Source organism: Coloeus monedula (assembly GCF_965178545.1).
Source record: "Coloeus monedula genome assembly, chromosome: 1".
NCBI classification, from domain to species: domain Eukaryota; kingdom Metazoa; phylum Chordata; class Aves; order Passeriformes; family Corvidae; genus Coloeus; species Coloeus monedula.
In genome coordinates, this window is record NC_138781.1 from 2,773,855 (window position 1) to 2,786,787 (window position 12,933).

The 12,933-nt window shown below is 43.5% G+C and overlaps 1 protein-coding gene across 1 annotated transcript in view; it reads right to left on the minus strand.

Moving 5' to 3' along the window:
- Positions 1-12,933, minus strand: part of VIPR1 (vasoactive intestinal peptide receptor 1) — a gene marked incomplete at its 3' end in the record, with an annotated part of 93,190 nt that overhangs the window by 33,989 nt on the left and 46,268 nt on the right. Inside the window, exons 3-4 of the mRNA XM_082295513.1 lie at positions 8,804-8,911; positions 1,045-1,148 (exon numbers count right to left, since the gene is read on the minus strand). Of these exons, the coding sequence (XP_082151639.1) occupies positions 1,045-1,148; positions 8,804-8,911 (212 nt within the window). The remainder of the gene's footprint in view (positions 1-1,044; positions 1,149-8,803; positions 8,912-12,933) is intronic.

The following is a 12,933-nucleotide window of genomic DNA, read 5'->3' on the forward strand; positions in this document are numbered from 1 at the left end:
CAACTTTCAGTAACACTGATGTATGTCTTAAACAACAGTAACAACAAAAAGGACGGGCAGAGGTTTAATATAAACACAGTGACCTATTATATAAAAATATGAGCACTGCAACATGTGACTGTAGTGAAATAAAATTCTTTTCTAGCATAAGCTTTTTCTTGTTGACTGTGGGACTGCTGCAGGTGATTAGTTTAGATTAGATGCTGAACTTTGAGTTAGGTGAGGTGAATCTTGCTTCTAACATTTGTCATCCTTTTTAGACTTTACCCTTCATATCTCAGCATGCAGCAAACCAGTAACAGATTCCTTCCTGTGTAATGACAACACTCTGTAAAGCTAATTAGCTAATTATACGTTGCTCAGCGATTGCTAATTTATACACAAACAAAATCCCAGAGAGCTTGCGGATTTCCTTCCAAAATTCAGCAAAATTTCACGAAAATGTGTGTTCCCTACAGTGGTCTAGATATTTAGCTGGTTGGGATCTGCAGAGCAGCACTGATGGCAAGTAGGTCATATAATCTTTATGCCTTTAGAGCTTTTGATGCTTATGTTGCCATAGAAAGACTGGAATCACCATATCTACTTAAGGACAAATATAAATGTGGAGGGCTTGTTTCAAAGTGTACCGTGGAAAATCAAACACCTGAAGTTATGTGTGGGCATCACACAGGCAATGGTCTGATCTTCTCAGTTCCTGACATCCTGGAAATTTTGCATGTCCCATCCCTGGAAGTGTTCAAGGCCAGTTTTGGAACAACCTGGGATAGTGGAAGGTGTCCCTGCCCATGGCAGAGGTGGAATGAGATGATCCTTAAGGTCCCCTCCATCCCAAGTCATTCCATAATTCTATGATCTGTGACACCAAAGGGAAGATTGTTTCCTTGACCAAACATTTGAACTCTGCTTCCAAGGATCCTCAGGAGGACTTTTCCCTCTTGAGGAATCAGAGTGGAAATGGAAAAAATTGGGCATGGGGAGATGCTATGATTCTGGTGTTGATCCCTGTTAAATCTTGATGTTCACCCATGCAGGTTTACAAACCTCCTCCCCTGGAGTGCTGTTGGAATCGTATCCACAAGCTACGGCATAGGGTGCAGGGTACACATCCGACCAGCCCTGGCTTGTACAATTCCTGGTCACATTCCCTGCAGGAAAAGAGGAAACAATGACTTAAAAAGAAACCTGCAGCTTGCTGTTAAACCAACTTCTGCTTTTTGGGGTACAAATGCCAGAGCACAATTCTTGTAACATTTAGAGTAAAACTCTCAGACTTTTCCCCTGTCATTAATTTTTCGTATTACACACAACTCATAAATGGGAGGCACCCATTGTGTTCTAAAGTCCAGGCTTCAATAAAAAAGTACATTTTAATACAGAGGTGCACACAAAACATCTCTTCTAGTGGTACCATAACACCAGTTGCATGCAGACTTTTGGTTGCTAGCACTGCACCAATATAGTTTGAGTGTTTTGTTGCCACATTGCCTTTGGCTCTGGAAAATTTTTGCCTGACCAGAGCAGTGAAGTATTTATGCTTTTCACTCTGCCTGTGAGCAGCCAGGACAGGAATAGATAAAATGCTCCTTTCACAGTATACAGATAAGGTTGGAGGTCTGGGAACTAAATCCAGTTCTCCACACCCAGACCTTGCTTACAACTGAGCCCTGATCAGATGTGATTCCTGGGAAATGTACTGCTCTTGTTTGAGAATAAAGCACTTCAACATTTGGCTGTAAAGGGAGAAAAACCACACACTGACAACCTGTATTGCCTGTTTTGACTTGTATACTCCAGGGCAAGAAGATTTCCTGGACTGTCCAGCTCACTGAGTGCCTGGGGCCTCTGACCAGCTAAAAAGAGCTTTAATTAACCCAAGGACATCTCCCTCCTTCAGCCAAAGCTGTCAAAACTGAAGTGCATGTGGCTCTTTGGTCCTCAGAACTGCCTGATCCATCCAGGACTGTAAGTGCAAAGCACTTCTCACTTGGTAAAATACCTCTGCTTCCTGTCCCAGCTGGACCTCAAACCCACATTGGCTTAATCCAACAAAAGGAGGAGACACCGGCACTCAGGATAGGCCTTACCCCAAGAGGTTTGTGGCCTAAAAGACCAAGATATGGGTTTGTCAAGGCATAACAAAGCAGAAATACACCCAACAGCACACTGTGAATTCCCCCAGCACCTTCTGTGACCACAAATCCCTGCCATGCCCACCTCACACAGATCCCATTATTGGGGCATTCCACTGGTGCCATTCATTGCACAAAACTGGAAAACTGCTCAATACACCTGAATGAACAAACAGCAGCCAAACCTCGCTTCTAATGGTGAAAAATGACACCAGTGAAACTCAAAGAGCTTTGCAAACCGTTCCAACAATGGAGTTCTTTGCACACAAGAGCACGAAAACTCTGGCAAACCAGAGCAAATCAGTTATGCAGCGGTGAGTCACGAAAATATTCGAGTATCACCTCCAGCAATTTCTGACACCTGAGTCACCTGAACACCTTCCCAGCCATGGGCCTGCTCTGCACTGGAATCAGCAGCACACAATCCCCTGCCTGAAGTCACTTCTTGAATCCCTGTGACAGATGGCTTTCGACCCTAAAGCTTGCTCCTTTAATCTGTCTTTGCAACAGATCTGAATCCAGGAGGGGTCTCGAAGGTGCCTTTGTTCAGCACGGCTCCGTGGGCTGCTGCTCCCAGGCTTTCCCTGCATGGCCACTGTTTGCAGTTCTGTTCACCAGGGATCATATTGGGATCATAAGGGATCTTGTGCAAACAAATCAAGGACACGACTGCTCAGCGCTTTCAGGTTTTTGGAGGTGTTATGCAATTTCTGTTAGTTCTTCTTCGTTACAATGGATCCCATTATCTGGACTTCATTGCTTCCCATTTCCTGCTCAAAACTCCTCCTCTCTGTTTGGGCCTGGCTTTAGATTTCACTGCGGTTTTGATTCTTTGTTTCTTATTCTCAGTGAGCTAAGGTGTGCTTCTTGCAGCTTAATTTTCTCCTATTTCTTCTTTTTAATTGCACTTTCTTCCAATTTTATGATTATTTTATAATTCTCACCACTCTCAATACTTTCAAAAATTTTCCCAATGCTTTAGCAGATGTGGAGACCAAGGTAGAGGGAAAAACAATGACAAAGCATCAATGGGATTAAAAAATAATAATGAAAATGATTCTGATTTTAGGGAAACTCTCTTCCCAAAGAAGTTTTTCTACCGTTCTTTGCTCCTTGTGTCCAAATTCACACACATGGTGTGATACAAGACACTTTTCTAACAACTCACATATTCACCTGATGTCTGAGAGGTACAAAAAGTACAAGGTTAGACAACAAAGATTTTATCACACCACAATTTTGACTCGAATGATGGATGATGTCTGTCCTGAGACCACACAACATTTCTATTTTCTACTATTTAAAATATTAATTTCTATACTGAAAATGAGCATAAAATTTGGGAAAGTACCCCACAAGCTTAGTTCTTCCTCTGAGGTTTACGGGCTCAGGTTAGACCGAAGCATTACACAGATTTTTATGTTCCAAGGTCAAATCCCAGCTCTGCCACAAATCCCTATGAAAATGAGCCAGTTCTCGTGGTCTTCCTGGCTCTCAGTTTTTCCACAGACTGGTAATAAAGTCTGATCATTTGTCAATGGAAAGGCAAATTTTTCAAAGCACCAGAAGTTGCATTTGCCATTTCCCAGAGCTGTTTCTCACTTTTTTGTGTAACACAAGTTCTCCCTAAAATGAGCACCAATGGAGTACATTGAAAATCTAAGTGACAGTATCAGAAAACACAAAATTTCTGCACTTGGAAATTGTCTCCAGCCTTTCAAAGTTCACTAGGTTTCCCAAACTTTCCCATTTCCTATCAGACTGGAGCTAAAACTTTTCAAGTTGTACTCCTGGAGATTTAATGAGAAAGGAGACCAGGGGTTTATTACTCAGTTACATGTAATTAGCAATGTAGAGTGAAGGAGATTCACTGAGAGGTGGAAGCATCCCAGTGCCAGTAGGTTTGTGCTCCAGGCTCTCCTCTATGTTGTGGAAGAAGCTGAGGTGAGGACAGAGTGCCCTCCTTCACATGGTATTAGTTAGAGCCAGGAATTAATCTAGGTTTTTTTTGTGGGGTTTGTATTTAATTTTGATCGATGTTACCACTGTCAAACTGGTGTGCCTGTTCCTAAAAGCAACGAGATGAGGTTTCCCTTAAAAAAAACCCCAAATATTTTCACTTGAAAAAGCCACAACTAACTCTCAATTACTATAACAATAACCTCATAATGTCTTGCAAGAGCTCAGTGTTCTGCTTTCACAATGTCCCAGAATGGTTCAGGTTGGAAGGGACCTCTGAAGGTCATCTGGACCAAAACCCCTGCTCAGGTAGGGTCACCTAAAATGGAAGCATGACCAGATGCCTTTTGGGTATTCTTGGAATCGTTCAAGGATGGAGACTGAGCAAGCAAAACTTGTCTCAGAATTTAGAATCACAGAATCATCATAGAATGGTTTGGGTTGGAAGGGACTTTAAATTCCAGTTCTAACCTCCCTGCCATGGGCAGGGAACTTTCCACGAGACCTCCTTGTTGTCACTGAGAGGAATTTCCTTCCCTTTGACATGATTTATTCATGACACAGCAGAAGAGGAGGGAGGAGTTTGTGGAACAAAGATAAAACCAGAACATTTTCTTTGTCAGAGGTGTTTCATCTGGGTAGGAGTTAAACACTGAACAGATGAACTGAATAAATGCACAGAGCTGTTGTCTATGCCTCGTTCTTCAGGCTTTTTCTCTTAATTTCTTTCTGCCTCTCATCTGTTTCAAAAACGCCCTTCAAACTCAGAGACATGTCTGAAAGTTCCTGTTACAGGTAGGGTTTTACATCTTTGATCTTCTTGGAAAAAAACCCTCTTCCTGGCTTTTAATGGGAGTTTGAATTCATACAAAGAGATTTGGGGTCAATCACGGCTCGGGGGTGTTGGCTTTTGCCCCCTCTTGCTTCCCTTGCCCTTTTCTGCAATAGCTTCTAAAGCAATCAGTCCTGCTTCTCTAGCATCATATTCCACAGACATAAATCGATTTTTTCAAACAGAAGTTATTAAAACAGTAGCACTTCTATTATTTACCCTTCTTGAGATGCTGCTGAGCCCACTGGCACCTCTCTACTTTCATTTTTATTATTGATCTGCCCCACTGTTCCTGGGAAACACTTGAAACTTGCAGAGAGCTTGCACTAGGCTGGGTGCTGAAGTGCTTAGGCCTGGGAAAAACTTGTGGGCAAGATATTTTCCCAATTTGCTTTCTCTGCCTCAGTCATGATCTCACAAGAGTGCAACTTCTGCTCAGAGTTTCATGTTGTTTCACAGTTTTGTATCCCATAACTTCGTGTCATAGTAGAACCTGTGGCATGGGGTCAGCACCTCAAACGAGACACACTTAATTTTCCTCCTTTCTTGTTTTTCACATCACTTGGCCTGCAGTTATTACTGCCACGTGTCCAGTGCCCTGAAACTTCCTGCGCCCCATTTGTGGGGCAATACTCAATTTTCCCTTATTTTCCTTTTCCCTTCCTGCACATTTCATTTCTAAGTGTGAAGATCCTGATCCTTAATAAATACAGATAATTCCCCCCTTCTTAACAACTACAATGTTCCCCTTGATTAAGCACCTTTTGTAAACCATTTGTTTTCTCATCCTAAAAGCAGAGCTGTCAAACTTTAGGATAAATTTCTCACTAGATCTTCTGATCCTGCAATCATAGGATTCCAGGCAACATTTACAAGAAAAAGATGCACATTTCTGGGTAGAGGTGGAGGTGTAGCTCCAGTCCTTCAGAGGAGTGGGGCACAAGCATTGTGACACCTCAGGTGCAAATAAATCACAGAATCATAGAACGGTTTAGGCTGGAAAAACCCTCTAAGATCATCGAGTTCAACCATTAACCCTGCACTGCCAAGGCCACCATCAAACCATGACCCCAAGTGCCACATCCACATGTTTTTGAGCACTTCCAGGGATGGTGATGCCCTCTATGAGCCTCCTTTTTTCCAGGTAATTCTGCCTTTTTGATGTGAAAGTACACTTGGACAGCAGAGCACCTGAGCAGGTCCAGGGCTCTCAGTGAAGAGACCTCCATAAAAAACACACCCAACTTCTTGGGATTTTTTAATGACCATTGTAGAAAAAACCAATGGGTATGGTTCATTTTGGGGTTCTTTAGAGAAGTGGTGATACCTTCTCCTTATCTGCTGCTGTCTGCTCATCCCTATCCTCATTTTATTCAATTTTTGTTCCAGTTTCAGAAGCAATGCAGAATAAAAAGTGTTCATCAAGGAGGGGAAAGGAGAGGGGAAATAAATTTAGAGCAGCTGAGGAAAAAAATGAGTTTGGCAAGCCCAAAACTCAGATGGATCTCAAATCACTGAGTGGGATTCCAGAGCTTGGTTATGCCCACCCCCTTAGGTCAATTAATCTCACAGCTGAAGTTTAAAAACTGTCAGTGCTAATTTAACTTGTGCAGGGTGGACAATTTGCTTTTAGAGAAACTGTGAGACATAAATCCCTATTACAAATGTCATCCTCCACGTATCGAAAGAGAGCTGGAACACTCTGGTCAAGGGGTGGAAAGCAATGCACTTTCATAATGAAAGGTGCCAAAAATATTTTCATCCATCTCCCTCACATGGCACTGACGAACATCATGAAATAATGAAAATTTTCTGGATCTGTGAATGCCATAAAAAATTAATGTCAAATGACATCAGGACGGTGTTAGGCATTTTAAGGTTTTTAAATGCCATGAGGTATTTTATCCGTTATTAACCATGAGATGGGATATTAGTCATTTGAAGAGCTTATTCTCCACGAGGCATAAAAATCACATTAACTCTTTTTTTCCTGGTACTTCACCCTTTTCCTGCTGTAAATACACAAAAAGATTTTCTCTGGCTGACAACTTGATAAAAGCTTTCATGCTCCTGCAAAGGGATCGAAGATTACGACACAAACATTAACCAGATGATTGAGTTCCTTGAAAGCTGTTCAATGACGCTCACTGCTACAAAGGAGGAGCTGCTTCACAACCTTAATTTTGCAACAAATCCTATAAAACAGGAGGCAATTTTCCCCTGCCTTAATTTAAGACCATCTCTGCTTTCCCTGCTTGGTAATGGTGGTACAAAGTGGCTGCCTCAGAGAAAATCAAAGCTGCAGCTTCTGCTTTGGGAATGGCGTTGGTTGTTCTGCTTGTGCTCTGCTGGGGTGGGATTCACCCCCATTGGAAGACATTCCTGTCTGCCAGTACCACTCCACAATCTTTTGATTGGAAATGGGGAGAAATATGTGATTTATAGATGCTATTAAACTCATCCTGGAGTGGGAATCTAAAAACCAGCTGAACTGAACCTCTAAGGAACCTGCTTCTCATCTCTGACTGTAACACCAACTCAGAGAGAGATTTACTTAGGGAAAACTCTAAAATCAGTTGATACAAATGCCATTTCAGATTGGAAATTTGGTTTCCTGAATACAGGTATCTTAACACCAGCTGAGGAATCCTCAGGGATTTCAGATCGCCCAGAATTTATCAAATCCTACCAGATGTTTATGGTTAAAAATATGAATGGAGCTCTCAGTGTCTGTGCTGCGGGCGCCTTGCTGTGAGCTCAGCTCTGGTGGGATGATGCATTAGAACGAGTTTTTGAGAGATTTTCCTTCCTGTTTCACTAACTCTGCTGGTATATAACCCCCAGTGAGCGAATGCTGCGCTGGGGAGAGGGCACAGAGCAGGAACAGCAGGTAATTATTCCACATGGCTGATCCAATGCACAGGGGTCTTGTCCTGCAAGATGTGATATCACAGCAGCTTCTGCCTCTTTTCCCTGGCTGTTGACACAGGAGTGATGAGCTACCAGGGAATTTTGGAAATGGGGAAGTCAGCACTAGGATGGGACTCCAGGGATTTTGAATTTCCCTTCTGTGTCTGCAAAGAATTTTGGTGTGGCCTTGGCCAAGTCGTGTAATCAGCATGTGCTGGTTAATGAGTGCAGTGCTCTGGCCTGTTGAACAGGGATGATATTGTGTCCCTACCCCCATTCCTCATCTGTTCTGTGTGTTTGTACTGCAAGGCTCTAAATATGGGGGATCAGCTCGATACAAGATCTGCAGCGCAAAAAAACGTAATTTTCTGCGAAGGCCTGCAGGGCTTCTATAATAAAAATGGTGAAAAATGACTACAGATGACCAGGAGACACCATCAGCCCTGTTGCTTCATGGCCCCTTGAGACCTGAGTTTTAAACTAAAGCTTCTCAAAACACCCCGACCGGTGAGTTAAGCTACTTCCTCCATTAACCTCTCCTGCCCATTCTTTGTCAGGTTAATTCTTTAGCCTGTGGCCAAATTTGTCATTCCAGCAGAAAAAAAATTTACTTTATTACGTACAGTTCCAGCTTGTTTCTTTTCTGTCAGAGACTTAATTAATGATTGTGCTAAGCTGCTCGTTTTGCACAACAAACACAACTTTTGCACAGGTTGATTCAATTTTCACTGCACAACATCCATATTATTGGATTTCCCCAGGAGCCATTTTTGCATCCCTGTGATCCACAGTAGTGGTGCTGCAAGTGCAGGGAGGATGTTTTAATGTTTGGGAATTCATAGATGGCTTGGAAACCTCCTTTACCTTGGGCTAAGAGCTGGTTTCTTCCTCTTTATTGAGATGTTCCCCCTGTGGAATGATGAGAAACCCCTGGGAGTGAAGCCATGGAGCTGTTTTGGGATTTGCTTACCCAGGAAGGAGGTCAGGAACCTGAAGTACTTGGGACATGGCCGTACCACGACTTCTCCCACCTCTGCTTCAGGCCAGCACGTGATGTTGTCCCACTGCCTCCTGCAGCCTGGGGAAGAGAGAAAAGCAGATGGTGGAACACTCACGAGTGGGACCTGCTAGGTGCAGCAGAGCAGCTCTGCAAAGGTTTGTGGAGCCCCTCACCCCAGCCCAGGCACATTTTGGAATGAAACCCACAGAAATATTCTCTTTAAACATGCAGTTTTCAGCTCCACCAGTCCCTGAAATTCAGCACTGTAATTTTCCAGAAATCAGTATGGAAAGAATGGCAGATAAGTGCAAGAACCAGGCAAATCAGGCTTGATAAAGAACAGTTCCTTCTCCTGGATTAAAAAGGCAGAAATGCCTAATTAAATATCTCTCTTGCTTGCCCTTGTCACTCGCTGTTGCACTAAAACACCTGATCTGAACCTGTGAGACACTCTCCCCTTCCTCCTCTGCTTCCCTCAAATGTCATCACCTTTTTCTTCCCATTGCGGTGGTTGTGCAGCTCTCACAGCAGGAAGGGGACATGGATGACAATCAAGGGATCAGGGGCCAAATCCCTTCACCAGAAGCTGACTTTGCTTCTTAAAAAGGGAGAAGTCACAAAACACTGCTGGAGGCTGAGCAGGGACAGTGCTGTGGCCAGGATCCCCATGGAAGGGTGGGGGAAGGTGGCACATCCTCAGCTATCCAAGCTAGGAATGAAGGAATAACCAACACAGGCAGAAAACACAAGGTTTTGTCAAAATGAGGCGTTGCTGGAGTTTTTCTGGGTAGAATTAAGGCTTTCTTGGAAAGAAAAAGTGGCACGTCCTTTCCACAGAGTTGTAATGTTCTGATTTTGCCCTTTTATTTCTCAAAAGGCATTAATAATACCCCTGCATGCTGCACTGTTGGATCATGTAACATTAACCCTGAGGCCAGAAGGAGTTGGCGGATCTGAATTAAAAAAAAAAAAAAAAAAAAAAAAAAAAAAAAAAAAAAATCAAACACATTTCTACATCGATGTGTTACCATTTTAGAGTTCTGAGAAGAATTTTGACAACCTTTCCCCCCCTGCTTTATATTTCCAACAGACAGGCATTTCAGTTGCTGCCTGGGTGAGATGGATGGGTTGTCAGCTGAGCTCCCTTTTCCCAGCACCTGTGCTCTCCGTTATTTTTCACACCCCATTAGATGGCAACGCTCCCCCAAATGTGACTCACGCGCTGTTAAGGTCAACAGCCCCACACGAGAGAGACTGGGATGTGAAGAACAGAGTGGGGAGGAAATGTGGAGGAAATATTTCTCACGTGCTAGCAAAGGGAGCTGTGAAACCCCTGTCAGGCTGCACTTGTTGGTAATCACACCTTGCTCTGAAATTCCTCCTTTAAATCATCTTTTACTACTTGAGCTAAGGAGAGGGCTGGTGCCATCACCAGCCCGTGCAGAGCGAGGCAGAGCTGTCTCAGATCAATAGAGAGAACGCAGAAAGGCTTTGAAGCTGAAAAAGAACCCTTAGCTCACTTTCAAAGTGATTGTACAGGCTTTTTCCCCCCTCTTCTTTCATGAACAAACTCAAATGAAGTCCTGAGCTGAGTTTATCGGAGCCTGCAAAATGGAATAACTGATGGTATCTCCTTCGTGCATCTCTCCTGCAGAGTTCATTAACATTCAGGTTTCAGGGTCCTTATATCAGGTGCCCAGCTCAGTTCCCACAGCCTCTTACTTATCTCCCAGCAAACAGCCAGCAGCTCCAAAAGTATCAGGATATTAAAGATTCCATGGAAAATGATTCCATGGCGGGATTTTTCACGTCCTACAATCATTTCCTCCGCTGACTGCAATAATTTAGAGTGCACCCACTACCTCAGGATAGGTTATAATGGAAACTAAAATACAAGGTGATAGCAGCAGATGGCTTTTTAAATGCCCTGAATTATGCACTCGAAGAGTTTTGGTGATCTGTATCTTTGTTGATATTTTTCAGCACCAGCTGTGATGCATATAGAAAGCTTTTAGGTGTTCACTTTTGAAAGTAAAAGCTTTTTATCCGATTAAAAGGAAGTGAAACTGGCTTTGCAAGACACATGAAGTGTATTTTTACAAATTATTGCCTCTGTAAACACACCTTGTACTTGCCCATTAGTTCTTATGACAACAATCTTCCTCATTGCTGCCCCAGACACACTGAAAATATTTCTGCAATAAATAAAGAAGGCAATGGAAAGCAGAACTCTGCATGATAGTGCCTGTCACCACAGGATCAGAGAATCTTGGAATGGTTTGGGTTGGAATGGTCCCTAAAGATCCTCTCATTCCATCTCCCTGCCACTATTCCAGGTTGTTCCAAGCCGTGTCCAACCTGGCCTTGGACAAGTCCAGGGATGGGGCAGCCACAGCTCCTCTAACAGGTCTGTGTCTTTCTTGTGCTAATTATCTACAGTTCAGGAAAATGAATAATTTTAGTGGAGAGAATAACTGGAGTTTAAAGAATTGGAACAACTGAAGATTGATACCTGCAGGATGCTGCACATGCACAGTCCAACGCTGCAGTCATCCCATCACAACATCAGGTAAAAATCTGTGCCCTTTCATCTGACCCAGCACACAGACAATCTTTATCAAGGAACCTTCCAGAAAATGCTTTTTTTTTCTCCCAAGATGATAGACTTTACCCTGGAAAACTGCTGGGATCAGGGGGCTGGCAGGCAAAAAACTATTTGAGGGCAGGAACAGCTGCAATGTGCCTTGGAAGAAGGAAACCGGTCTCTTCCCTGTGGTGTCACTTGGATATAGCAAAGATGACAATTTTGGCCTGATCACGTCATGTTTGGGAATCGATAAGTGCTTCTCCATTAATTAATTATAAATGTTGTCTTCTACCTTGCCCTCAGTCTCTGCAGGAAGGATGCAAAGGTATTTATCAACCCTCACCCAGTGCAGCAAACGAGTCAAAAATACACCTACTCTTCGTTTCCATCAAAAGAACTGCTCTGCTCGTGTGCTTGTCACCAAAAGGCCACGGGATGCACACTGCCAGGGGCGGTGCTTTGCCTTGGCAAGGATCACAGGTGAATCTGGAGAAGCTGTACAAAAGTAAGTGTGAGGCCTTTCCTAGTCAGCAGCACTTACCACATCTCTGGGTATCCAGATACAGTCTTTAAACTCTGATCATTATAAATAATAAAAAAATAAATAGAATTCTTTTTTAAAAAAGAGAGGGGTTTTTTTCCATTTTAATTATTTTAACTGTGACTTCCACACACTCAGCTTTGCCCTGCCCTTCCTTGCCAGACCATGAAGTGCTCTCTGGAGCTGAATATCTTCTTCCAGAGGGCTGCAGGGAGAAATCCTTCATGCCTCTAAAGAAGCTGGAGCTCAGATCCCGATATCCAGCAGCTCAGCCTTCCTCTTTGCAAGCCAAATGCCCCACAAACAAGCCAAGGGCTGCATCAGCCTCACTTAGAGCCCTCCTCTAAGAGGTTCTGGCTCAGAAGAAGCTGAAGACCAGTGACACAGTGCTGGCTGCAGGGAGTTAGGAGGCCCCAGCACAGCTGCAGGATGTTCACCTTTCCCACTGTCTCTGCCAAAAGTTCACCAGAGCTCAGGCCCTCATTTCCTCTCCCTTTAAAAGGTTAATAAACAGAAAACAGGTCAATTCTCACGAGGCAGAGTGGTTTGCAGAACTGGCAGACTGGAGTGTAAAAACCCATTTATTGGAGTCATATCTACACTTACAGCAAATCACGGTCGAAGCTTATCTAGGAAGCAGCAGAGAATAACTTTCCCTCATGAATAAACATGAATTCCAGGGCTTTGGCACAGCCCTGAGATGGGACTCAGTTTGGCTGAGGAAAGAAATGAATGGCAGCAGGCTGGTGTCAGGCACTCTCTGAACACAGGTGAACTCCCACTTCAGGAAAAAAACCCTTTCAGCACATCAGTCTTTCAGTGAATCATGGAATTATTAAGGTTGGAAAAGATCTCCAAGAACATCAAGTCCAACCTTTGACCGCACACCACCCACCAAACCCTCACACCAAATTCTCCCTTAGGCATGGGGTCACTCCAGGTCTCTTCTGAATGACATTCCCACACATTTTG